Source organism: Camelina sativa, chromosome 4, assembly GCF_000633955.1.
Source record: "Camelina sativa cultivar DH55 chromosome 4, Cs, whole genome shotgun sequence".
Classification (NCBI taxonomy): domain Eukaryota; kingdom Viridiplantae; phylum Streptophyta; class Magnoliopsida; order Brassicales; family Brassicaceae; genus Camelina; species Camelina sativa.
Window position 1 is genome coordinate 26,568,610 of NC_025688.1, and position 23,527 is coordinate 26,592,136.

Consider the following 23,527-nt stretch of genomic DNA (forward strand, 5'->3'; position numbering starts at 1 on the left):
AGAGGATACGATGTTTCCGACGAAGACATTAACCTTTCACTCCAGCAGTTTCGAGCGCTCTATGGCGAACTTCCTGACGTAGATCAACTCCGTATCTCTGCCAAACACCGCTTCGATTCTTCCAAAAAGGTAATCTGAAGACTGAATTCGATGCTGTATGTGATTTCGGTATTTGCATGTGACTAGCTTTTAGAAAAATTCGAAGTGTTTTCCATTTATTTGATTCAATAAAATACAGTTTACAGTTGGTCTGAAAACTTTGAGAAATATTGTCTGCTTTTCAGACTGGTTCCTAGTTAGGTTTGATTTCATTTGAATTCCTCTGTTTTTGAAACAGAATCGTTGTCTTTTCTGACAAAAAAAAAAAAAAACCCAAAGATGTTGTTAAAAGATTATAGATCTCTAACTAGAAAGTTGAAATATGTATATGTTTGCTTTGGTGGTTGAGTTAGTTAGCACTTACCAGTAATCAGTTCGTTAATTGATGAACACTTACTTGTAACTTGTAGGGTTAAGAGTTATAACTTTATATAAAAAAAACATTTAACATTCATCCTACTTTTAAGTTTTAACCTAGCGCCTCTGTCCTTGGCTCCTCTTGAAAAGTCCTATTTTTGTTTGCTGTGTTGTCACTGAAATGACAAGCATAGAGCAATTTTTCTCTGATTTAAATTTCAGATAGCGGTTTTGTTTTGTGGAACTGGTACGGTTCAGGTCAATGAAATGCGAGTCATTGCAGCGGATGTACTTAACCGAGAAAGTATAACTGGATTGATACTGGTTCTGCAAGGTCACATAACAAATCAAGCTCTAAAAGCCGTTGAGCTTTTCATGTTTAAGGTCGAGTTATTCGAGGTATATATATTTATATTGAGTACCGTGTTAGGAGATGTGTTGGTTGCACTTGATTCTCACAGTTGGTTCATAACTTCTTGGTTGTTGCTTGTTGTGTCGTTAGATAACAGATTTGCTGGTTAACGTAACAAAACATGTCTTGAGGCCAAGACATCAGGTTTTGAATGATGACGAGAAGGAATCACTTCTCAAGACATACAGTCTCGAGGAAAAACAAGTAAGCAAGTGCTTTTTGTACATGTGATCATTCATTCTAGGAACTATGAGCCAGTTTTGTTTTGACTTCAAACGTTTTTTTTTTTTTTTGATATCTCCCTATTGTTAGCTTCCTCGGTTATCGAGCAAAGACCCGATTGTGCGATACTATGGACTAGAGACAGGGCAAGTCATGAAGATCACATACAAAGACGAGCTCAGTGATTCGCAAGTTACATACCGATGCGTCGGGTAATCTCGTCTTGTTTATATCTTTAGCTCTCTTTGTGTGTAGAAATTAATTTGTATCACGTTTTGATGTCAAAATCTGTACTTTTTCTGTTTTTTTAACTGTAAGCTTTGTGTTTCCTTTTTGATGTTAACATAAAAATCTTTCGTTAATTTATTCAATTTTGATGATTTTATTGAAGTTGTCAGCATTATTTATAAAGTATAATCCAATAACACCCCCTAAGATTTTCTTTTGACAAGCTCTAAGAAGTTGTCATTTGATACTATCTTCTTGCGTCATGTGTCATTTTTTCTTTAATATTTTTAGTGTATTTTTTTCAATTGACTTTATATGAAATACATTATATTATTTATATTTATATTAAAAAAATATAATTTGATATTATACATTATAAGATGTTCAATTTATGCTTTAATTTGTGTTGCATATTATCCAAAATAATGATTTTATCTTTTATTTATGTACTTTAATAGAAATAATTAACATGATATGATTATTACATTATCTTTCAATTTGATTCTAACTAAAAGAAGCTAAAGTATATTTAAATATATATATATATATATTTCATTTATAAATGTTTAATATATATAAATTATAAAAATTTAGAGAGAAATAACTAAAGTATATGTCTTTCAAAGAAAAAAATGAATATATATATATAATTATAATTTTTTTTGCTTGAAATTCTTATCATATATTATTAGTCATAGTAACTATTTATATTTGAAAAAATAATAAATGCATTTATTTATGAACCTTCTCATATATTTTATTAAATTTTATATTCTATCACACATTTTGTAACTCTCATATTAATTTGATTAGGTTGAAATTCCTTTCATATATTTATAGTTATATTTACTAAAAAAAATAATACTCAAAACAACTAATAAGTAATAAATGTTTTTTTGTTGAACTTTCTCACATATTTTAGTAAATTTCATATTCTATCACATCTTTTGTAACTCTCATATTAATAATAATAAAAAATCATTTCACATTCATCCTACTTTTAAGTTTTAACCTAGCTTCTCTGTTATTTGCTCCTCTTGAAAAGTCATATCTTTGTTTGTTGTTGTCACTGAAGTGACAAGCATAGAGCAATTTTTCTCTGATTTAAATTTCAGATAGCGGTTTTGTTTTGTGGAACTGGTACGTACGGTTAAGGTCAATGAAATGCGAGTCATTGCAGCGGATGTACTTAACCGAGAAAGTATAACTGGATTGATACTCGTTCAGTTCTACAAGGTCACATAACAAATCAATTGCTCTAAAAGCCGTTGAGCTTTTCACGTTAAGGTACAAGTTATTCGAGGTATATATCTCTTATATATTGAACCGTACGTATTAGGTCATGTGTTGGTTCGACTTGATTATCACAGTTGGTTCATAACATCTTGGTTGCTGCTTGTTGTGTTGTTAGATAACCGATTTGCTAGTTAACGTAACAAAACATGTCTTGAGGCCAAGACATCAGGTTTTGAATGATGACGAGAAGGAATCACTTCTCAAGAAGTACAGTCTCGAGGAAAAACAAGTAAGCAAGTGCTTTTGTACATGGGATCCGGATCATCCATTCTAGGAACTATGAGCCAGTTTTGTTTTGACTTAAAACGTTTTTTTTTTTTTTTTATATCTGCCTATTGTTAGCTTCCTCGGTTATTGAGCAAAGACCCGATTGTGCGATACTATGGACTAGAGACAGGGAAAGTCATGAAGATCACATACAAAGACGAGCTCCGTGATTCGCAAGTTACATACGGATGCGTCGGGTAATCTCGTCTTGTTTATATCTTTAGCTCTCTTTTGTGTGTAGAAATTAATTTGTATCACGTTTTGATGCCAAAATCTGTACTTTTTTTGTTTTTTTAAACTGTAACTGTTAAATTTGGATTTATCTTGGGCTTCCAACTAAAAACTAATTGGCAATTAATTTATTGACCCTAAACCTTTATATATTAATGATAGTTCCTTCAAACTTCTGATGTGGGACTTAGATATATATCAACATAAACTTTGTGTTTCCTTTTTGATATTTACATAAACTAAACAAGTTTGATAATTAATTAATGTGTGGTTCATATAGATTATTTTATAAGCAACTTTGCATAAGACTTTTCTTACTATTTATAGTTAACAAGAACATATGAAAGCAACGGTCAACTATGGACATTGGTCATTTGGCTGATTATAAAATCTTCAATTTTTGCTTTAATTTATGTAGCTTATTATCCAAAATAATGATTTTATCTTTTATTTATGTATTTTAATAGAAATAATTAACATGATATGATTACTCCACTATTTTTCAATTTGATTCTAACTAAAACAAGCTAAAGTATATTTAAAAACATATATATATATATATATATATATATTTAATTTTAAATATTTAATAGATAAAAATTATAAATATTTAGAGAGAAATAACTAAAGTATATGTCTTTCAAAGAAAGAAATGAATATATATATATATATATATAATTATAATTTTTTTTGCTTAAAATTCCTCTCATATATTATTAGTCATAGTAACTATTGATACTTGAAAAAATAATAAATGTATTTATTTATGAACTTTGGTCGAACTTGGCTGATTCTTCCCTGGCTTGACGGCGAAGTCTTTGCTCCTCTAGTATGTCTACCCTTAGCTGAAACTCTTGCGTGAAGGTGCTATTGTTGGTGGTGGTATCTGGATCGCGAAAACAGCACAAAACTGAGCCCATGTGGATCAAACTAAAATATTTGATTAAAAAAGATTAATCAAATATGAAATAAAAAGAAAAATTGTGGCGAAGATAGAAGATTCAATAACAAATCAGAGAGATAGAAACAGATTTTATATATTTTGGTTTTAACCAAAAATGTGTGTTTGCTGTGAAAATAATTAGTGGTTTGAAAAATGGTGCACATTATATATATTTAAAAAAACAGGAGTGTGACGTCAATAATCAAAACAATTTATTATTATTACTATCTTATAGTAAGGTTCTTTTTTGACAAGGTCTAAGAAATTAATATTTGACATTCTTTTTTAGGACATTTATTACTATTTGACATTCTTTTCTTATGACATTTGTTATTTTCTCTTTAATATTTTTAGTGTATTTTTTCAATTGACTTTTTTTTTTCAATTGACTTTATATGACATACTTTATATTTAGATCTAAGACAAAATTTAATTTGATATTATACATTATAAGATGTTCAATTTATTCTTTAATTTGTATAGCATATTATCTACATCATGATTTTCTCTTTTATATTTGTATTTTAATAGAAATAATTAACATGATATGATTATTACATTATTTTTCATTTGATTCTAACTAAAAAACTAAAGTCTATTTAAATATATATAATTTATAAATATTTAATATATATATATATATATTATAAATAATTAGAGAGAAATAACTAAAGTATATGTTTTTTAAAGAAAGAAATTAATATATATATATATATATATAATTTGTTTTGCTTGTAATTCCTACCATATGTTATTAGTCATGTTAACTATTTATATATGAAATAAATAATAAATGTATTTATGTATGAACCTTCTCACATATTTTATTAAACTTCATATTTAATCACATATTATGTAACTCTGATATTAATTTGATTAGGTTGAAATTGAAATCATATATTTATAGTTATTTTAAATTAAAAAAAAATAATACTCAAAACAACTAATAAATGTATATTTGGTGAACCTTCTCACATATTTTAGTAAATTTCATATTCTATCACATTTTTTGTAACTCTCATGTTAATAATCATATGTATCTTTAAGATACTAAATTTTCTTTTATTGAAATTATCTACTTATGTTATATGTTGACACTTTTGTAACTTCCATAACACTATTAGTATTGTAATGAATGACTAATAACAATTAGAAACATAATAAATATTAAAAAAAATAATTAATATGTATTTATTGCACTTTGTAACTCTCATATAGCTTATGTAATTTCTTATAGATATAAATTGATACAAGGATTAGTGCATTAACTACCTAATTAAATAATCAATTTATAATAGGCTTCTAACTCTAATTTTTCTCATAAAATGATATTTTATTTTCCTTTAATTATAATCATAATCAAAAATAATTTCAAAATATAAAATAATATGATTTTTTATTTTTCTTTTTTTTTATAATCAAAATCACAATTTATTGTATATGTATTAATTCTTTAAAATGTAACTCCCATAATTTTTGCGAGGCACATACTCATTTTTAGATGAGACAAGACACAAAGTATTTCATATCTTCTTTACCTTTCGTTTGTACTTTTTTTTTTTTAACATCTTATTTTACTTTATTAATATTGAAACAGAGATACATAACAATTGTTTATAAGACATACACATACATCCAAAAGATTAAAGTTTAAGAAGAAGAAATTACAGTCGAACAAGTGAATTAAACGCTGCTTCCTTGTACAAGCCTTACGCGCTAATAGATTATCAAATCTATTATCTTCCTTCTTCGCCTTCTTCTTTAATTTGATATGATAATCTTGTTTGGCTATCGTTTTTTTGACGAAACTCCATTTAACTTTAAAACGATCAATGGTTGCGATCCATCTGTTACATCGCTTCCCAACAAAACATCTCGATGAGATGACATCTTTCTTGGTTGTAGCTAATGCCCATAATTTCCATTTCCTGAACCTTGTTCCATGTAGAAATATCCAGAAGTTGGCATTGAAAATAATAATTGATAGCCTTCTAAAGTCCTTTGTCAATTGTGATATCCAAGGCAAGAAATTGCCGAGATGTATTTGTAAAATCAGTAAATGTTGTTCAGAATGATTATTTTGTGTATTAATATCCTACTATATTAATTGAGAAGTACAAATATGAAACTAAGCTTAAAATGTGTAAAAAATTACATTCAATTGCCATTAAAAAAACTTAATTAAGATTAATTAATTAATTAAATAAATATAATTAATTAAAAACGAAAATTATGGACACATAAAATAAATTGTACAAAAATAAAATAAAAAATCTATTAGAATCAAAACTAATTCGTATTTTTTTTAAAAATAACATCTAAGATTTTAAAAATCTAATCGAATAAAATCTAAAGTTCATTACATGCAAATGTTTTATTGACAGGTTTTCAATAAACATTTTTAAAATACAAAATTTTTAATATAAGCAAACCAAATTTTTAATCATAAATCTTTATAAATAACATAATAACAAAATAAATTATTAAAAATTTTCATCAAACAAAAAGTTCAGTCTGCGGTTTTCCGCGGGTTAGTACCTAGTTATATTTTATTTCTTTTGATCTATTTGATAAAAAATTAATTCTAGATAATAATTCATAAAATCGAATAAAATTTTAGTTTAAAATTAATATATTTTAGTCACAATATTAATATTATTTATTATTAAATGTATTTTAAAATAACTAATTTATTGACAGAAGATTAGAAAACAAAACAGAATTCAATCTATTTAGATGTTGATGGTGATTCCTCTTGCCGGAAGACGGTTTTGATCAAAATTCAATCTATCAAAACTTCCACATAGTCTTGGATCTAACGAAGAATGCAAAGATTCCTCTACAAACAAGAAGAACCTTCCCATGGATCATTTGGATGCTCTGGAAAAACCGAAACAATCTAGTTTTTGAAGGTAATGTTTTCTTTATCTCAGACATGGTGAAGAAGATAAGGGAAGATGCAGAGGAGTGGTTCTTGGCACAAGAAGCTGACTCACTTGAAGAAAGCCGTGTGAATAAACAGAGAGCCTCTGAAAAATAAGCACTAGAGGCCTCCTGAAAAACCATGGCTCAAATGTAATGTTGGGACTTCTTGGGATAGAGAAAAAGAATGCAGTGGTGTTGCGTGGGTCTTGAGGAACTCTGAAGGTTTAGTTCTTCTTCATAGCAGAATTTCCTTCGGAAATATCTCATCAAAAGGACAATCAGATTCTCGATCTCTGCTTTGGGCAATAAAAAGCATGAAGAGCCTTGGAGTTTTAAAAGTAATTTTTGGGTTGTAGCCAAAAGAATTAGTATGAGCAATCACTCGTCCTGCTGCATGGCCAAATTTTAAGGTACAATCGGTATTATTACATCAAGCCTTAGCTCTTATCCCAGCTAGGAAAGTAGTGGTGGAAGATAGGAAGTCTAATCTTGGAGCAGCACTCATAGCAAAGAGTGTCATTCCAGATGATCGATCACAATCGTACGTAGCTAGTGGCTATCCCTTTTGGTTACAGGCGGTCTTCGAAGCCGACAGAATCATAGCTTGATTTTGGCATGTATTATGATTGTTTTCGATCTTTTGTATGTGCATAACTCAGCTTTTGGTATAAATATAAAAAATCATTCAGACGAAAAGAAAAAGTTGATGGTGATTCCACGTACATGTGAATGATAAATTAGTTCTTCCGAAGATTAATTAAAGCCCAAGATTTCAAACCATTACAGAGTGATATGAGAGCACTAAAATTTTACTACAGTCCATCTCAGTTCTAGCAAATTTACTAAAATTTTACAACAAATACTCTCTCTCTCTCTCTCTCGCTTTCCCAAATTTGGAAAAATTAGGGTTTCAACAGATACTCTCTCTCTCTCTCTCTCTCTCATCGCCCAAAATTTTCAAAATTGTGACAGGTTTCGTCTTAGTTTGAATCACTCGATTTCAATTGCTTTCTTCTTCATTAAACAAGACACCATTTGTTACCCCTCAAATTGGATTAGAGACGATGAGCGATATCACCGGTGATCTCTCGGCGGTGAGTGAAGCCAAAGGCGGTTCCGACGCCGCCCGGATCTCGGAAGTGAAATCGTGGCTCACTTCTCAGTTCGAATTCGCCGGTAAAGAAGTCCCTAATTTCGAGTACACTCACCGGAGCATCACCCATCTGTATAATCTCGCAACCGTGTCTCAAGCTAAATCTCAGGCTGCCACCATTGTCGCCAACGATTTTCGCCTAAAAGCTTCAGAGTACCGTGCTCAAGGTACTTGCTTTGTACCTCATTTGGTCGCTTGGCTGCTTCGAATTATGAATCTTGTTCTGGGCATTCTCAGTTTCTGATCTGTTTCTATGCTATTGTTCTTCTCTTGGATAACGTTATCACTTTGATTTGAAATAAAGTTTGGTTTTTTTGGGAAAATTTCCCAGTTTCGCTCTGTTTATTGGGTGTGTTTGTTGATGTAGCGGCTAGAATTAGAGAGATATTGGAGAGTGCAGGAATGTCACAAGAGAGTTTACCGTCAAATGTGGTCTCTTCAGCTCAAGTTCTTGCAAATGTGGCTAATTTGTTGAACATACGGGACACTGAACTGAGCAGGTGACCCAACTGTTATCTCTCTCTCTCTCTCTCGTTAGATTTTCTGCTATCTCGAATTGTAAACTGATGCAGAATAAATGTGTATAGTTTCCTTGTAGCAATGGGAGACATTTCTCTGAGGAAGACTGGAGTGGAAGAGAAAAGGGCTAAAGCACAAAAGGAGTCCAATGCTCTTCTTGACTATACAAGGAAAGCGATACAGAGGCTAACGTATTTGAAGAAGTAAGATTCGTAATATAGAAACATATGTATTGAAATTTTAATACAATCTCGCTGGTGCTGCATATGTATTGAAATTTTAATACAATCTCGCTGGTGCTGCATATCTTATGTTATCTTTGTGCGCTGTTACAGAATCCTTGCGCAGCTAGAAGATGATGTAGTCCCTTGTGAATCACAGATGGAGAATTGGAAAACAAATTTGGAAGTAATGGCAGTGAAGGAGGAACAATACATACAGCAGTACAACAAGTATGAGGTAAACGCCTTCTTCTTTCAGTTTTTACAATTCTCATTTGGTAATATAGGTAAACCGAGAATCAGATCTATGCAATCGGGGGTATTTAAGAATCATATACTTTTATGTAAAAAGTGGAACAAACTCTTATCAAGCTGAAACAGGATGGATTAGTTTAGGGATGCTAGTAATTCAAAGATATGATTCTAGGGATAATATTATTTTAAGTTTGTAATATCATAAACACACACTCTGATAAATATCTAGATCGTATAAGAACTGCAGTAGCTACGTATCATTATCATATGATGCAGAAAAAATAGTTTATTAAAAAAAAACTTCAGCATAATGTGAGGTTTTGGTGGCTAATCTGCTTTTAGTGGTTTGCTGTGATTATATGGAGAATTTGGCTCTTTGAAAGAATCTGACAAAGTCAAAATGAATGGTTCTAATGGCAGATGTTACTCAATCGTGTTGGCTACACTCCAAAGATCAGCCACAGAGAGCTGGTAGAAATGGCAGAGCACCGGAAGGAATTGGAGAAGATGACAAAACCTGTACTTGATACTCTAAGAAGCTACCAGGATTTACCTCCGGTAATCTTCATCTTTACTTCTCAAAGCCTTCATTGATCTGCATTATCAGTTTCCTCTTTGTTATATTGGTTCATTTGCTAGTCCCGGTTCACAGTAGATTGCTTACTCATTTCTTCAAACAGGACAAAGCTCTGGCTGCACTAGCAATCGAAGACAAGAAAAGACAGTTTGCATCCGCGGAAAAGTATCTAGAAGAAGTATTACAATCAGCCCTTGAGACAAGCGATGAGTGATCTTTATATAAAAAAACCGGAAAATATATTCTGTTTTTTTTATTTTTTGGGGGTATATAAACGTGCAAGTACTTGAGTGTGTTGCTACAAAATAGCCGAGCAGAAGATAAGAAAGTTTTGAGAGGCTATGCATTGTTTTGTGTAACTTTACCCTTTTTAAAATCTCTCATTGTTTTGATATCTCAAGCTGAGAAGAAGAGTAATAATGTAACAATCTTTTTAATGCTCGGAGGATCTTTTTTTGAAATCATAACTAAAGCCAACAACCTATTTACAGCAGAGAAAGTCAAAATCACTATTGTTTTGGGGGTGGGGTTTCCTGAATCAAATAACTAGAGAGACAAATTTTAAAAACGCGCGGATCCCCTCAAAAACGTAATTCAGTTCGAAAAGTTTACTAAATCGGACCGACGATTAGATTATCGCTACTAATTAGGAAAAAAAAGAAAAGGAAACTACACAAAATTCCGTCTATTATTAGACTATAAAAAAGGGTCGGTCCTATAGAGCAGCTAGAAAGAAAAAGAAAAAACCTAACCCTGTTGCAGCCGCTTGGTCTCCTCCTATCTAGAAAGAATATCTCGAATTTACTTGTACGTTTGTGTCAGTTGATTTGAGCGAGATGGCTGATGCATTCAAGACGACCAGCGAGTCTGGTCTAGATAAAGAATTCGAAGACTTGACGATCTCAGACAACCAAATACAAGTACGTTTTTGTTTCCAATAAAGAAATTTGCCATCATACTTCAAAACCCTTAATAAAGGAAAAACCCCCTTATGTTTTTGTTAATCTCGAACAGGAGAGGATTGTGTTGAAGAGCTCCGATGATGAAATCTTTGAGGTTGATGAAGCGACCGCACGCCAAATATTGACGCCAGCTGCTCTTCTTGTTAAAGACAGTCACGTCAAACAAGCAGCAGTCCCGGTCAAAGGCAAGATCCTCGCGAAACTGATTGAGTATTGCAAGAAACTTGTCGACGGTGCTGTTTCTTCGTCGGGCGAGTATCATCTCAGGAAGTGGGAGGCTGAGTTCATGGAAGTCGATCAAAGCACGCTCTTCCAGATCATGATGGCTGCTTAATGAGCTAAAGATCGAAAGCTTGTATGAACTTACTTGTAAAACAGTCGCCCGCATGATGGCAAATAAAACAGTCGCTGAACTTCGTGAAACCTTCAACATCAGCTACGATGCCACAGACTTGGAAGCAGAAGAAAAGATGCGCCAGGAGCATCCATGGGCTTTTGAATGAGAGCAAAAACCTAGCTTCATTCTCTCTCTATATGACCTTTTTCTATTTCTATCTTTTCTTTTGATCGATCTCAATGATATAATAATAAAGTTATACTAATCAAACCAATGTTTTTTTTTTCTTAACCTTACTAATTAACCTGGCCAATCAAGTTTTTACAATTTCTGTACCTTTTGCACTCACTGACCACCACCTTGAGTAAGAAGATCTTCTACACTGTTTCGTTTTGTATCCAAAGGTTATCTTTAGACGGTCCAACCATATTCACTTGGGCAGCTGTCGATGGAGGAGAAATACACAACAACTAAAAGTTAGAATTCTTAAAACTAACCAACCAACCAAATTGTTTGAGTTCAACTTAAAGGAATCAGAGAATTCTCAAAACCAAACATCACACCCCTGTGAGCCAGTCTTCATTCCAAAGCCATTTTTCATCTTCTTCTTCCTAGGTTTCCATAAGATCCATGAACCAGATCAATCCAGCCCAGTCCAGTGTAATCCAATTTCTTTTCCTTAATACCCTTCTAAAACTCCACCACTTTTATCTGGCATCATCCACGCATCCTAATCACAATGCAGTAGCATCCAACTAGAGACAACTTCTTCAACCAAGCAAGCTAATAGATTCATATGATTCCAGAAGTTCCTTATCCTCATCTAGAATGACGACAACACGTTCTTTCTTATTATGCAACTTCAAAGCTCGAGCCAAATCCGCACGACTGAGTTTGATGATTCTAGACCCGTTTACATAGCTGCACTTACCCTCAGACGCAACAAGTTGAGCCACAATGATATGCTGACCGAATTCCAAATGCACAAAATCCCACAAATCAAATAAACTCTCATACCGAGCAAAATCTAGGGTTGAAAGGTACGACCTTTTAAGTTTTCAACGGGTACCTTGAGAGCTACTCCTTCGACTTCTCTGCTTGCTGCTTACGTTTCTTATCATTCCCTTTCTACCGCCACCGTGACAGTTAAAAAGAAAAGCTCATTGATTTTATTAAATCCGCCGCATCCATTGTATCAGTCTCGTCTTCCTCCCGAGATTCAGTATGATTCGCCGGAGAATCCATGACTGATTTTTTTTTTCTCCGATCTCCTCTTTTTAGCAATTGAAAAGGTTTATTAAGAAGGAGCTAAAAAGAGTCTGATTAACCATCATAATTAATCTGCCAACGTAATCAAATATAGAGCTGCTAATAAAACATGAAACTTAAAATGTATGGGCCTGAGTGTTTAATACGGCCCAAATCAGCTTAACCGAGTCCAATAAACCGGGTAAGAATTAAAAAAAATGTATTTTTACATTTATTCACCCGCATCTTTCTTTGCATTCATCACGAAAAGCTCCAAAATCTCTTTCATTCGTTCAGATTCACACTCTCTTCGGCGAGAAACTGTTAGATCGTTCGTTACTTACTTGTGGTTCCGCCGCCGACTACAAAATCGTACTATTCTAGCTCTCGGAAAATGATCTGCCTAGTTCTCTCTGTCCTCATCACGGCGACTGCGGAGTTCGGTGGGGAGGTATTAGAGACGGAGCTCTGGTGCGTGGCGAAGAACAACGCTGAGGATTCGGCACTTCAATTCAAACGGCCGTTGACTGGGCTTGTGGGCCTGGAGGAGCTGCTTGCGGTGAGATCCAGCAAGGCAGCTGTTAGAATCCTAGTGAGTTTTTACATTTTCTTTAGTTATGGCAAAAAAAAAATGCAAGTTCGATTATGAATTTGACTTTTGCAAAATTGAGAGTTTGATGCTTTTACTGTTTTTTTTTTTTTTTTTGCTTTTCAGGTCAAGGAGCATGCAAGTCTCCTTCAAGGTAAATTAAGTAACGCACATTTGTATTTTGCCAATTAGCTAGAATTCGAGTAACAGAACAGTGTCAGTCTGTTTTAAGCAATTTCTATTGATCTGAGGTTCTTCTTATGAATACAATTCCTAGTTTTAGAGTGACATCTTTGAGTAGCTCTTTCATTAGTTTCTTCTGGCTTCCAAGGATGAGATAACTTCATTTCTACTCGAGCAATTGTTTATGACCTTGGTACTGGATATGTTGTTCATTTTTTTTTATCTATATGTTGTTGTAGTTTCTGCAGAACATTTAAGAAGTTGCACATCTGAAAATGTTCTCATCCTCCATAGGGCTTCGTTTTACTAAGCATTTTAATAGTTACACTCATGCGGATGCGCTTGCAATCTCGTGGTGCAGTAAGAGACTGAGCAGTGGAAGTATCGCGGATGCCACTTCAACGCAGGCAACAAACTGCTGCACAAGATTTCAGCGGAGCAAGGCGGATGTTGAGCAGCTGCTCGTTGCCTTTTATCATTTTAGGCCACATAATGACTCATCATCTTTAGCTACCGCTTGGTGATTGAAGGTAACCCTTTTGTTTTTTAATCTCTCAACCCTTTCCTCAACCCTCAATTTTATGTAAACTAAAATGGTTCTGCATCTTTAACGGATCCCTGGAATGTAGCTCTCTACTGTCTTACCATTGTCAAGAGTTAACTAGAAAGGCATCAACGTTAGCTGTGTATCATCATGATGTAACTTTTGACTAACATATACATGGTGTTCCATTACACAAAACTATCCAAAGAAGAAAAACAGAGAATGGTTTAGTAATAAAAGAAAGGAGAGTATAGTATAATTTACCGGTTACGCAAACCTTTCCCTTTATGCACAACCACCATTTTCGATCTCTCTTGATTCTACACAAGAAGCGATAAGGTGTTTGAAAACAAAAAAAAAAAAAGACGAAAGAAGCGATGTTTTGACTTTTCTTCCTTATTGTCCAAGTGCCAGGTGGCCTCTTTGACCATCTGCTTCCACAACAATCGATCATTTTCAGGTCAGCTTCCTTGCGTCATATGGAATCTCAAGCTTTACAGTTCCTTTTATACCAATATTGCTTTACAGAAAAACAAATCCAAAGAAAAATTTGACGAGGATTCTGACTTTAAGGAGAAGGCACAACGTGAGAAATTTGCTACGTTTTTATGTTCTGCAGTGTCTCTGTATGCTGGTGCTGTCTGTGTTCCGTCTAAATGTCTTTTTCATTTTTTTTTTGTGCGTTTCTTCTGTACAGGGACTATATACGTCAAAGCTTTGGCTAAGATTTGTGGAATCAGCCGAACTGAGTCTACCAAGGTTATTATGTTCCTCCAAGTTGAGCTTGAAGAGAAGGTAAATAGCTAGACCAGTAATATTTACTTTTAAGCATAATGGAAGAGAGATACATGGATGGGTTACTAATGGAAAATACTTTGATTCATGACAGGCAGAAAGAATTTACAAACCTTATATCCCCTTGCATGGAATTGGCTATCAATGGTTGAAGCAATTGGTGGTGCTTGTGTTGTAAGTTGTAACCATCCAAGACTTGGAGACCCCACTCATGCTTGTCAAGAGAAATGGTGGTGGTTTTTACCCATTGCACAAGATATAGCTGCTCTTTGGTGGGTTAAATTAGTAGTCTATACATACCTCAGATAGATATTTTGATTTTTTGCAGTCTTAACTTGTTTAATCTGTCTGGCTCAGGTATCCGCTTAATGAAAAGAAAGCTGAGTGGGTTATTTATGTAGCAGGTATTGGCGAGCATGAGCACTTTGATAAGTAATTCAAACATTTATTTACTATCTGACGACTTGTGACATGTTTTGATGGAGACTGTCAGAGGTGTTTTTTACTCTAAATCATGCTCTCAGAAAACCAGGATGGCTTCCAGTTCCAGCCAATGATTTAATTTACCCTAGAGCTAGCCATGTTTGTTCCTTGGAGGAGATGGCAAGCGGTTCAGAAATCTGTGTGCGCTGTTACAGAATCCTTGCGCAGCTAGAAGATGATGTAGTCCCTTGGGAATCACAGATGGGGAATTGGAAAACAAATTTGGAAGTAATGGCAGTGAAGGAGGAACAGTACATACAGCAGTACAAGAAGTATGAGGTAAACGCCTTCTTCTTTCAGTTTTTACATTCTCATTTGGTAAACCGAGAATCAGATACAGTAGTATATGCAATTAGATGTGGTGGTGGTGGGGGTATTTAAGAATCATATATTTTTATGTAAAAAGTGGAACAAACTCTTATCAAGCTGAAACAGGATGGATTAGTGTAGGGATTTGTAATATCATAAACACACACTCAGATAAAGATCTAATTGGTATAAGTAGTGCAGTAGCTACGTATCATTATCATATGATGCACAAAAAATGGTAAAACTTGAGCATAATGTGAGGTTTTGGAGGCTAATCTGCTTTGAGTGGTCTGTTATGGAGAATTTGGCTCCTTGAAAGAATCTGACAAAGTCAAAATGAGTGGTTCTAATGGCAGATGGTACTCAATCGTGTTGGCTACACTCCAGAGATCAGCCACAGGAGAGCTGGTAGAAATGGCAGAGCACCGGAAGGAATTGGAGAAGATGACAAAACCTGTACTTGATACACTAAGAAGCTACCAGGATTTAACTCCGGTAATCTTCATCTTTACTTGTCAAAGCCTTCAAACAGGACGAAGCTCTGGCTGCACTAGCAGCAATCGAAGACAAGAAAAGACAGTTTGCATCTGCGGAAAAGTATGTAGAAGAAGTATTACAATCAGCCCTTGAGACAAGCGATGAGTGATCTTTATATAAAAAAACCGGAAAATATATTCTGTTTTTATTTATTTTTTGGGGGTATATAAACGTGCAACTTGTGTGTTTGAGAGACTATCCATTGCTTTGTTTTTTACTCTCATTGTTGTTTTGATATCTCATTGCTGAGAAGAGTAATCATAATAACTAAAGCCAACCTATCAACAGACAAGAGCAGAGAAAAGTCAAAAATAACTATTGGTCTTCTGCGGCTATTTCCTTTACCAAACATATAAGTATAGAGACGAAAAATCCCAAAAAAAAACAGGGGTCTTATGACAATTTTAAAAAAAATAAAGAATTTCTCTTCTTCTTCCTCGAGAAGATATTTTTAAGAAATAAAGATTCACAATCAAAAATGGGTTCAATGGGAAATTTCTTCGACTCCATTGGTTCTTTCTTCTCCGGCGGCGACAAAATCCCATGGTGCGAGCGAGATGTCATCGCTGTAAGTTTCTTCTTCTTTCTCTGAATTTTTTGAAGATGTCTAGATGACATTAATTAACACCGAGTTTTACAAAACTACTGTTTTTCTGGGATTTACGAGAAATTAGTTTGATTTTCTCGATGATTGCTTTGTCCTTTGATCGATCATCTCTTTATTCGAGGAAATAAACCTCTGAATTGAGCTTGAGTAATTTTGATAAAGTTGTGTAGATCGATCGTTACTAGAGAAACAACCCACCCTAGATGTTCAAAATCCTCGTAATCAATCACAAGTAGAAACAAAAATTTCCCGTGGAATTCGTTTATTTGCATTAAAAAAAAAAGTTTGGTTTTTTGTACTCAAACTCAAAGTCATCATCTTTTGTGGAACTTTACCAAATGTAATGTATGATAGCTTCATGTGTTTTCTAAATGCTTTGGCATTTAAGGGGTGTGAGAAAGAGGTAAAGGAGTCCACTACTAATGGTGGTGACTCTGAAGTTAAGAAGAAAGAGAGCATTATGCGTTTATCTTGGGCTCTTGTTCATTCTCGTCAAGCTGAAGATATCCAGCGTGGTATTGACATGCTCGAAGGTTTTTACTTACTTCTTTTACTCTTCTTATTTCTATTTTTTTCCTTTTGATCTTAATCTAATCACACTTGCCAAACTCTCTGCTTTGTGCCTAATGAATGGTGTGTAAAAAGCTTTTACCTTTCATGGTGTGGTGTTGTTAAGTGTTAACTAGAGAATTTGACCAACCCTTTTTGTTTTGTTTGCAGCTTCTCTAGCAACCAGTAGCCCTCCTTTGGAAGACCGAGAGAAGCTTTATCTTCTTGCTGTTGGATATTTCCGGACTGGAGATTACTCTAAGAGCAGGCACCTCGTGGAACGTTGTATTCAGGTTCTTACTTTTTTCCCCACATCCATGAGGTGTTGATGTTATCTACTTCTTGGTTATTCTTTTTATGGTTTGTTTCCGTCTATAGATTCAACCTGATTGGAGGCAAGCTTTGGTCTTGAAGAAAACCATTGAAGACAAGATCGCCAAAGGTAAATTGAAAGCGGTTTTCAATCCTTTTTAACCAATCTGAACAAATGAGATCTGATGTAAAACTTTATTGGTCCTATTTTTGCAGATGGTGTTATTGGGATAGGCATCACGGCAACAGCCGTTGGCCTCATAGCTGGTGGAATCGCTGCAGCTTTGGCTCGCAAGAAATGAGCTAGCTCTTCCTCAGATTCTGTGTGTGCATACAATGAGAAAATGCCATTAAGCTTTTAAACAAGTTTTGTTTTTCCAGCCTTGGATTGGATTTTAAGTTGTTTTACATTTTCCTTACCTTATCTTATGTGCTCTCTTCAAATAATGATTCTCCCACGCATATATTCCAAAGCTGTGATTTGAAACCAATCAACATCTTTATTGTAACTTTGCTAGCGTTGTGTTTTGAAGAAAGATCTGATCTATATGGATTCTTTTGTCCCACACACCCTTACAATGTTGCACCATAGTCTCTACGTAAGTTGGTTAATTGCGAACCAAGTATGTAAAAAGTTTACATTAGAGTTATGTATTTTAGTCTTCAAAAGTGAATATTTTGCTGTTCATATTGATGATATTTAGTGTTTTTCCCACTGATGTTCTATATCTGTATAATAAATGATTTATACATTTCGTGATTGGTTTTATGTTATTATTATATTATTTGTAATTCAGTGGTTATTACATTTTCAAGTGTTATATATCTCATGCTAATAATAGACAGGCCAAAAGAAAAAATTTGTGGAAAAAAGATGGGAGGGGAAAAAATAATACAGCCAAAAAAATGTTTTTATATGAGATGAAAGCGAAGTATAAAAAACAAACACTGGCCGAAGACACTAGATCGGATTTGATTGGGCTCTACATTGTAGAGGTGACATTGACACTCCCATAAATATTGGCTTTTCTACCTTTTACATTTTTATTTTTATTTATTTGTTTTCATTTGTTTTTATATATATGTGTGTGTTTTTATATGATCACAGGTGTTTCCTTATGTAATGTCACAATCTCGTTGTGTTAATCTTTACACAACAATAGATTTGATGTTTCAATTTTAAGTTAGAGACGAAAGACTGATTGCTTCCATTCTAAGTTTACCAATCAATTCAAATCTTCATTATTAAAGCTCTTAATTATTGTCTTTGTTCCCCATATTAGCCTCTTAACTTTATACTGTAATTTCTTGTTGTCAAAACCCAACGTTTTCTTTTACAATCAACTGTAACTTATTTCTAATTTGTAGTTTATTCTCATTAACAAACCAAAAAAAAAGTTGTAGTTTATTCTATATTCTTATTTTAGGTAAATTAGAGCAAAAAAAAAATTGGTTCAAGGGTTTCAATTTTGAGGAAGGAATTCTCATGTTTCAATTTTGAAAAAAAATGATTCGATAAAAACTTGAGGAAGGAATAATTAATGAGTATTATTTTAGCTTTAATAGTTATTCCAAAAATTAATAGTATATATATATATATATATATATATAATGCGTCCGAAATAATTTACAAATAAAAATTGTGTGTATGTAACTCGTGAAAGATACAAGCGATATTCGACGTCAATAACATATAATTTATTAATTTATATATCACCAGCGATATATCAAGTGGAATTGCATATCGTTTTATACGACGATAGGACAAACACAGCCACACAACAAATATTTAGTAATTACCGAAACTTTTCAAAGGGTAAGAAAAAGAGCGGATATATCACTATATAAGTTTATTTATATACGCGATAAGACATTGCTGATGCAAATACATACAAAAACTTCAATTAAACGACAGTTCTCGAATCACGAATAAAACAAAATCATGTAGAACTATTATTATTGTGATAGGTTTAACATTTCGAGCAACAATTCTCAACCAGTCAGAACATCTCTTTTTTCTTTATTTTTCTTCACCGGAAGACCTCTCCTGCATAACATATACTATATATTGTTTTATCTAGCTAGTGAGTTCGGTTAATTCAGCTATATAAATTCGAAGTGCCTTCAATATAAATATTTTTTTAAGTAACGAGAACATGAACTAGGAAGAAATTAGGGTAGAAATATAAGAAATTAAATGATGGTAAAATGATTAACTAATGGCTTCAACTCCTGAGCAGCTAAATTAATAAACCTAAGTCTTTAATCATATAACGCATGATCTTCTTCGTACTCTCCTTATATGTCCTCATCATTTTCCATATACAAAAATATATAGAGAAGATATATAAGAACTAAATTTAATAAAATATTTTTCCGAGTTTTAATTAATGGTTGAGATATAGAGACCAATAAGGAACTAGAAGTGATGTTGATGATGGTGATGATACATTGTAGATGGGTCATGATGATGATGATGATGATGATGCCGACTCATACCTTCCCTCTGACTGTTATGATCATCCCCTTGATCTCGACCCGGACCCATCTGACCCGTACCAGCTCCTAGATTGAGATAAACCAATCTTGAATCCAAATTGTTATTGCTCCCTCCACTGCTTCCACTATTGTGCTCCTCGTTCATATGAGGGTAAATACCGGCATTGTTATCATTATTGTGATTGTTGCTATTGTTTCCTTCTTCTCGAGATATCACCATTGCAGCAGATTGAACAAGCTCAAGGCAAAGCCTAAGCTTGTTCGGTTCAATGTGAGTCAATCCAGGAACTGCCCCCTTGAACAAGAAATCCGACGTTAGTGTTCTAAGGATATCAAGAGGAGTGATTCCACCAACTGTCCGAACATTAGGATCGGCGTGGTGGTCTAACAGAACAGCCACCATGTCTGGAGAGACCATTTCAGCCGCAATGTGTAACGGTGTTTTCCCTGCGGGACCTGCCGGATAATTCACATCGGCAGCTCCAAGTTCAAGCAAAGCCTTCACAACTTCTCTACTACAGCTTTCAACAGCGTAATGCAATGCTAGTGACTCATCAAGACTAAGTCCTTCTCCCATAACCATCAGCTTCACAAGTTCCACGTCTGATGAATCCAAGGCTCGTCTCATCCTTCTAATCTTTTGATCTTCGAGGTCTTGAGCTACGCTGAGATCATGGTGGTGGTTGTGAGGCATTAGAGAACGGCGAGCTATAGAGGATTTGAGACGGAGCTCTTCAATCTTGGCGACAACATCAATGGGGAGATGTTTGGCTAGAATCTCCGGTGGGAGACCTGATTTAGCAACTAAGTGAGAGCAAGTGGTCCATAATTGATGCATGTCTTGCTTCCTTGATGCTATTAAGACCTTCATCACATCTTCAATAGAGGCTTTCTCCACCATGCTTGCCAATTGTTTCTGCCAATCATACAAAACAGTTCATTTTGATTAGTATGATATAATTCCAAAGAACCGACATAATTTCCACAAGTGGGTTTGATAATTTCCTTTTTTAGGTTATGGTTTTGTTTCTATTAATTAGCTTTCTTAGCTTGTCATCTCAAGTGGATTTTTTTATGGTGGAGTAGGTTTTATTCCTTATCTATATAGATTATCACCGAAATCTCCAAATGAGGAAAATTGAGGGAATAGTGGAATTGGATAAGAAACTAAGACCAAGGAATGAATAGAGATCCAACTACAAAAACATATAGCTCTTCAAAGTTTCTACTTTTAGGAAAATTCTCTTCCGTGCAACAAAACCACCGTCTTCTACTTTCGGAAAATTATCCGACGAAAATGGTTTCAATGCCAAAAAAAAAAGCATACATGAAATTAAGACAAGAACAAAAACAGTTTACCACACATATACATACACGTTTATATGCAATCAAAGGAGTTTTGATAATTAATAAATTTAAGCCAAAACAGTGAAAGAAAACAATCGAAACAAAAGGGTTTTGTGATTTAAAAAATTTAAGCCAAACTGATGAAAGAATAAAATCCAAAAGAAGAAGCAGAACCAAAAAAAAAGAACTTTTCAATTTAGATGTGCATGGAAAATTAAACTTAGTGAAGGCAGAGAGAAAGATAGAGAGAACCTGAGTGAGCAATACGAGCTGCTCGACGCCGAAGTAACGAGAGGCGGCAAGAGTATCAAGAGCAAGATCAACGGCAGCTGAGCAATGCGTGTGCCAACATCCTCTCTCGCCACAATTGGGTCTCGGCTCGTGTTTCTGCGGCACGATCGAGACTTGTCCGCTATAAAGAAACTGAAGAAGCAACAGAAACACCTCGTAACCGACTGAGTTCACTGGTATAACTCCAGCTGGGGCCGTGGAGCCTCTTGTTGGGCTAGCAGGTACGGACCCATGTCGGGTCGGGTCTATGCCTGTCCCCGCTTGCGGTGAGTCGTTCCCACAGAAGAATTTCCGGAAGAAAAGACTCCTAGCGGCGAGGATGCAACGGTGAGCATGGACTAAACGACCTTCGACGCTGAAAGTCACGTCAGAGAAAGCTTGACCGTTGATTAGTAGGTTTAGGAAATCCAACGATAGAGATCTCAAGGATTCTTCAAGGCTGCTCATCCTTTTCTTCAAAAAGTTGTTGCTTCTTGAATTCTCTCTAGAACAAAGCTAGCTAGGGTTTAGCAAGAAGACTTGAAGAAAAAAAAAAGGTTGCCTCCTTTGATTGATTTTGTTGGCTAGTAGAAGATGAAGGTTCGAAAAAGGGGAGAATAAATTTCCCGGGGGAGAAAAGAATAAGCTTTGATCTTCTGAAGCTTCTTGCTCCTCTCTCTCTGAGAAAGAAGAAGAAGAAGAAGAAGAGAGAGAAGGATTCTTTTATTACTTTGTGGTGTTAGATATTTTTTGGACTGATAAGAGAGAGAGAGAGAGAGAGAGAGAGAGAGAGAGANAGAGAGAACCTGAGTGAGCAATACGAGCTGCTCGACGCCGAAGTAACGAGAGGCGGCAAGAGTATCAAGAGCAAGATCAACGGCAGCTGAGCAATGCGTGTGCCAACATCCTCTCTCGCCACAATTGGGTCTCGGCTCGTGTTTCTGCGGCACGATCGAGACTTGTCCGCTATAAAGAAACTGAAGAAGCAACAGAAACACCTCGTAACCGACTGAGTTCACTGGTATAACTCCAGCTGGGGCCGTGGAGCCTCTTGTTGGGCTAGCAGGTACGGACCCATGTCGGGTCGGGTCTATGCCTGTCCCCGCTTGCGGTGAGTCGTTCCCACAGAAGAATTTCCGGAAGAAAAGACTCCTAGCGGCGAGGATGCAACGGTGAGCATGGACTAAACGACCTTCGACGCTGAAAGTCACGTCAGAGAAAGCTTGACCGTTGATTAGTAGGTTTAGGAAATCCAACGATAGAGATCTCAAGGATTCTTCAAGGCTGCTCATCCTTTTCTTCAAAAAGTTGTTGCTTCTTGAATTCTCTCTAGAACAAAGCTAGCTAGGGTTTAGCAAGAAGACTTGAAGAAAAAAAAAAGGTTGCCTCCTTTGATTGATTTTGTTGGCTAGTAGAAGATGAAGGTTCGAAAAAGGGGAGAATAAATTTCCCGGGGGAGAAAAGAATAAGCTTTGATCTTCTGAAGCTTCTTGCTCCTCTCTCTCTGAGAAAGAAGAAGAAGAAGAAGAAGAGAGAGAAGGATTCTTTTATTACTTTGTGGTGTTAGATATTTTTTGGACTGATAAGAGAGAGAGAGAGAGAGAGAGAGAGAGAGAGAGATTTGAATGGATGAACCGGGCGGCTCAGATATTTAAACTATGTAGGTAAAAATTTAGTAACTATTTTGTCTTGATGCCGGTTACCAAAGCGTTAAAGGAGTATTTTAATTAGTGATTTGGTTACTAAAATAGGAAAATATATATTAAGAAGAAAAAGAATACAAGGTGGGCCAAATCTATTAATGGAATAAATGTATAATTGGAATGAGAAAATTTATAATAATGATCAAGTGTTTAAATAAATAATGAACATCATTAGCACCTGACTAATTAAAATCCTACTTAAATCTCACCGAACATAAGATTTCCAAAACGAGGCGTATGTAATTTAAGTAGGATAATATAATAACTCCAAGATCCTCGGCAATTGTCTTTTTGGCTTGATACACAACATGTGAAAGCCTGAACAAAACACCATGGATATATATATTACATACACATATGTTATAGAACTATGTATATGTAAAGGATGTGTGTGCATGGAGGAGATGGGATAAAATGGTAAAATTGGGAGGGGAAGGTGATGGATAAGAACATAGGCCTAATTTAAGTTAAAAGACAGACAGAAGGAAGGAGTGAAATAAATTTTCATAACTGTTGTGCAATGTGATTTGATGGTTTTCTGTTTGACC

The 23,527-nt window shown here is 34.6% G+C and overlaps 7 protein-coding genes and 1 pseudogene across 17 annotated transcripts in view; 6 read left to right on the plus strand and 2 right to left on the minus strand.

Annotated features, from left to right (window-relative positions):
- LOC104784336 (DNA-directed RNA polymerases IV and V subunit 5B-like) overlaps nucleotides 1-1,527 on the plus strand; it is a 2,389-nt gene extending 862 nt beyond the window's left edge. The window contains exons 2-5 of the mRNA XM_010509378.2: nucleotides 3-129; nucleotides 679-855; nucleotides 959-1,072; nucleotides 1,181-1,527. Of these exons, the coding sequence (XP_010507680.1) occupies nucleotides 3-129; nucleotides 679-855; nucleotides 959-1,072; nucleotides 1,181-1,306 (544 nt within the window). The 3' untranslated portion in view covers nucleotides 1,307-1,527. The remainder of the gene's footprint in view (nucleotides 1-2; nucleotides 130-678; nucleotides 856-958; nucleotides 1,073-1,180) is intronic.
- LOC104784337 lies at nucleotides 1,369-3,082 on the plus strand (annotated as a pseudogene).
- On the plus strand, nucleotides 7,719-10,142 carry LOC104782622 (AUGMIN subunit 1-like). The gene is made up of 6 exons (XM_010507612.2): nucleotides 7,719-8,300; nucleotides 8,501-8,633; nucleotides 8,721-8,855; nucleotides 8,988-9,111; nucleotides 9,549-9,686; nucleotides 9,809-10,142. Exons 1-6 carry the CDS (start codon nucleotides 8,045-8,047, stop codon nucleotides 9,917-9,919), a joined length of 897 nt encoding a protein of 298 aa, XP_010505914.1. The 5' UTR covers nucleotides 7,719-8,044; the 3' UTR covers nucleotides 9,920-10,142.
- On the plus strand, nucleotides 10,452-11,234 carry LOC104782621 (SKP1-like protein 1A). The gene is made up of 2 exons (XM_010507611.2): nucleotides 10,452-10,625; nucleotides 10,720-11,234. Exons 1-2 carry the CDS (start codon nucleotides 10,542-10,544, stop codon nucleotides 10,999-11,001), a joined length of 366 nt encoding a protein of 121 aa, XP_010505913.1. The 5' UTR covers nucleotides 10,452-10,541; the 3' UTR covers nucleotides 11,002-11,234.
- LOC104782619 lies at nucleotides 12,500-15,964 on the plus strand. 11 transcript variants are annotated; one of them, XR_002037786.1, is made up of 9 exons: nucleotides 12,500-12,844; nucleotides 12,968-12,995; nucleotides 13,386-13,554; nucleotides 13,977-14,028; nucleotides 14,097-14,154; nucleotides 14,266-14,363; nucleotides 14,458-14,635; nucleotides 14,721-15,125; nucleotides 15,512-15,964. XR_002037786.1 is itself a non-coding variant. In XM_019245016.1 (9 exons), exons 6-9 carry the CDS (start codon nucleotides 14,508-14,510, stop codon nucleotides 15,617-15,619), a joined length of 552 nt encoding a protein of 183 aa, XP_019100561.1. In that variant the 5' UTR covers nucleotides 12,500-12,844; nucleotides 12,968-12,995; nucleotides 13,386-14,028; nucleotides 14,097-14,154; nucleotides 14,266-14,363; nucleotides 14,458-14,507; the 3' UTR covers nucleotides 15,620-15,964. The 11 variants fall into 11 exon arrangements, 7 of the variants coding, with proteins under 7 accessions (XP_019100561.1, XP_010505905.1, XP_019100563.1 ...); XR_002037785.1 differs by having other exon boundaries at nucleotides 13,983-14,028; XM_019245016.1 differs by having other exon boundaries at nucleotides 13,386-14,028; nucleotides 14,721-14,767; nucleotides 14,857-15,125.
- On the plus strand, nucleotides 16,171-17,462 carry LOC104782623 (mitochondrial fission 1 protein A-like). Its single transcript, XM_010507614.2, has 5 exons — nucleotides 16,171-16,260; nucleotides 16,688-16,832; nucleotides 17,020-17,141; nucleotides 17,227-17,290; nucleotides 17,377-17,462. The coding sequence occupies exons 1-5, from the start codon at nucleotides 16,171-16,173 to the stop codon at nucleotides 17,460-17,462; spliced, it is 507 nt and encodes a 168-aa protein (XP_010505916.1).
- LOC104782625 (regulatory protein NPR5-like) lies at nucleotides 19,267-22,033 on the minus strand. The gene is made up of 2 exons (XM_010507615.1): nucleotides 21,259-22,033; nucleotides 19,267-20,575 (listed from the first exon to the last, which is right to left on the minus strand). The coding sequence occupies exons 1-2, from the start codon at nucleotides 21,742-21,744 to the stop codon at nucleotides 19,580-19,582; spliced, it is 1,482 nt and encodes a 493-aa protein (XP_010505917.1). The 5' UTR covers nucleotides 21,745-22,033; the 3' UTR covers nucleotides 19,267-19,579.
- LOC109132558 (regulatory protein NPR5-like) lies at nucleotides 21,861-22,857 on the minus strand. The gene is made up of 2 exons (XM_019244243.1): nucleotides 22,083-22,857; nucleotides 21,861-21,956 (listed from the first exon to the last, which is right to left on the minus strand). The coding sequence occupies exons 1-2, from the start codon at nucleotides 22,566-22,568 to the stop codon at nucleotides 21,861-21,863; spliced, it is 582 nt and encodes a 193-aa protein (XP_019099788.1). The 5' UTR covers nucleotides 22,569-22,857.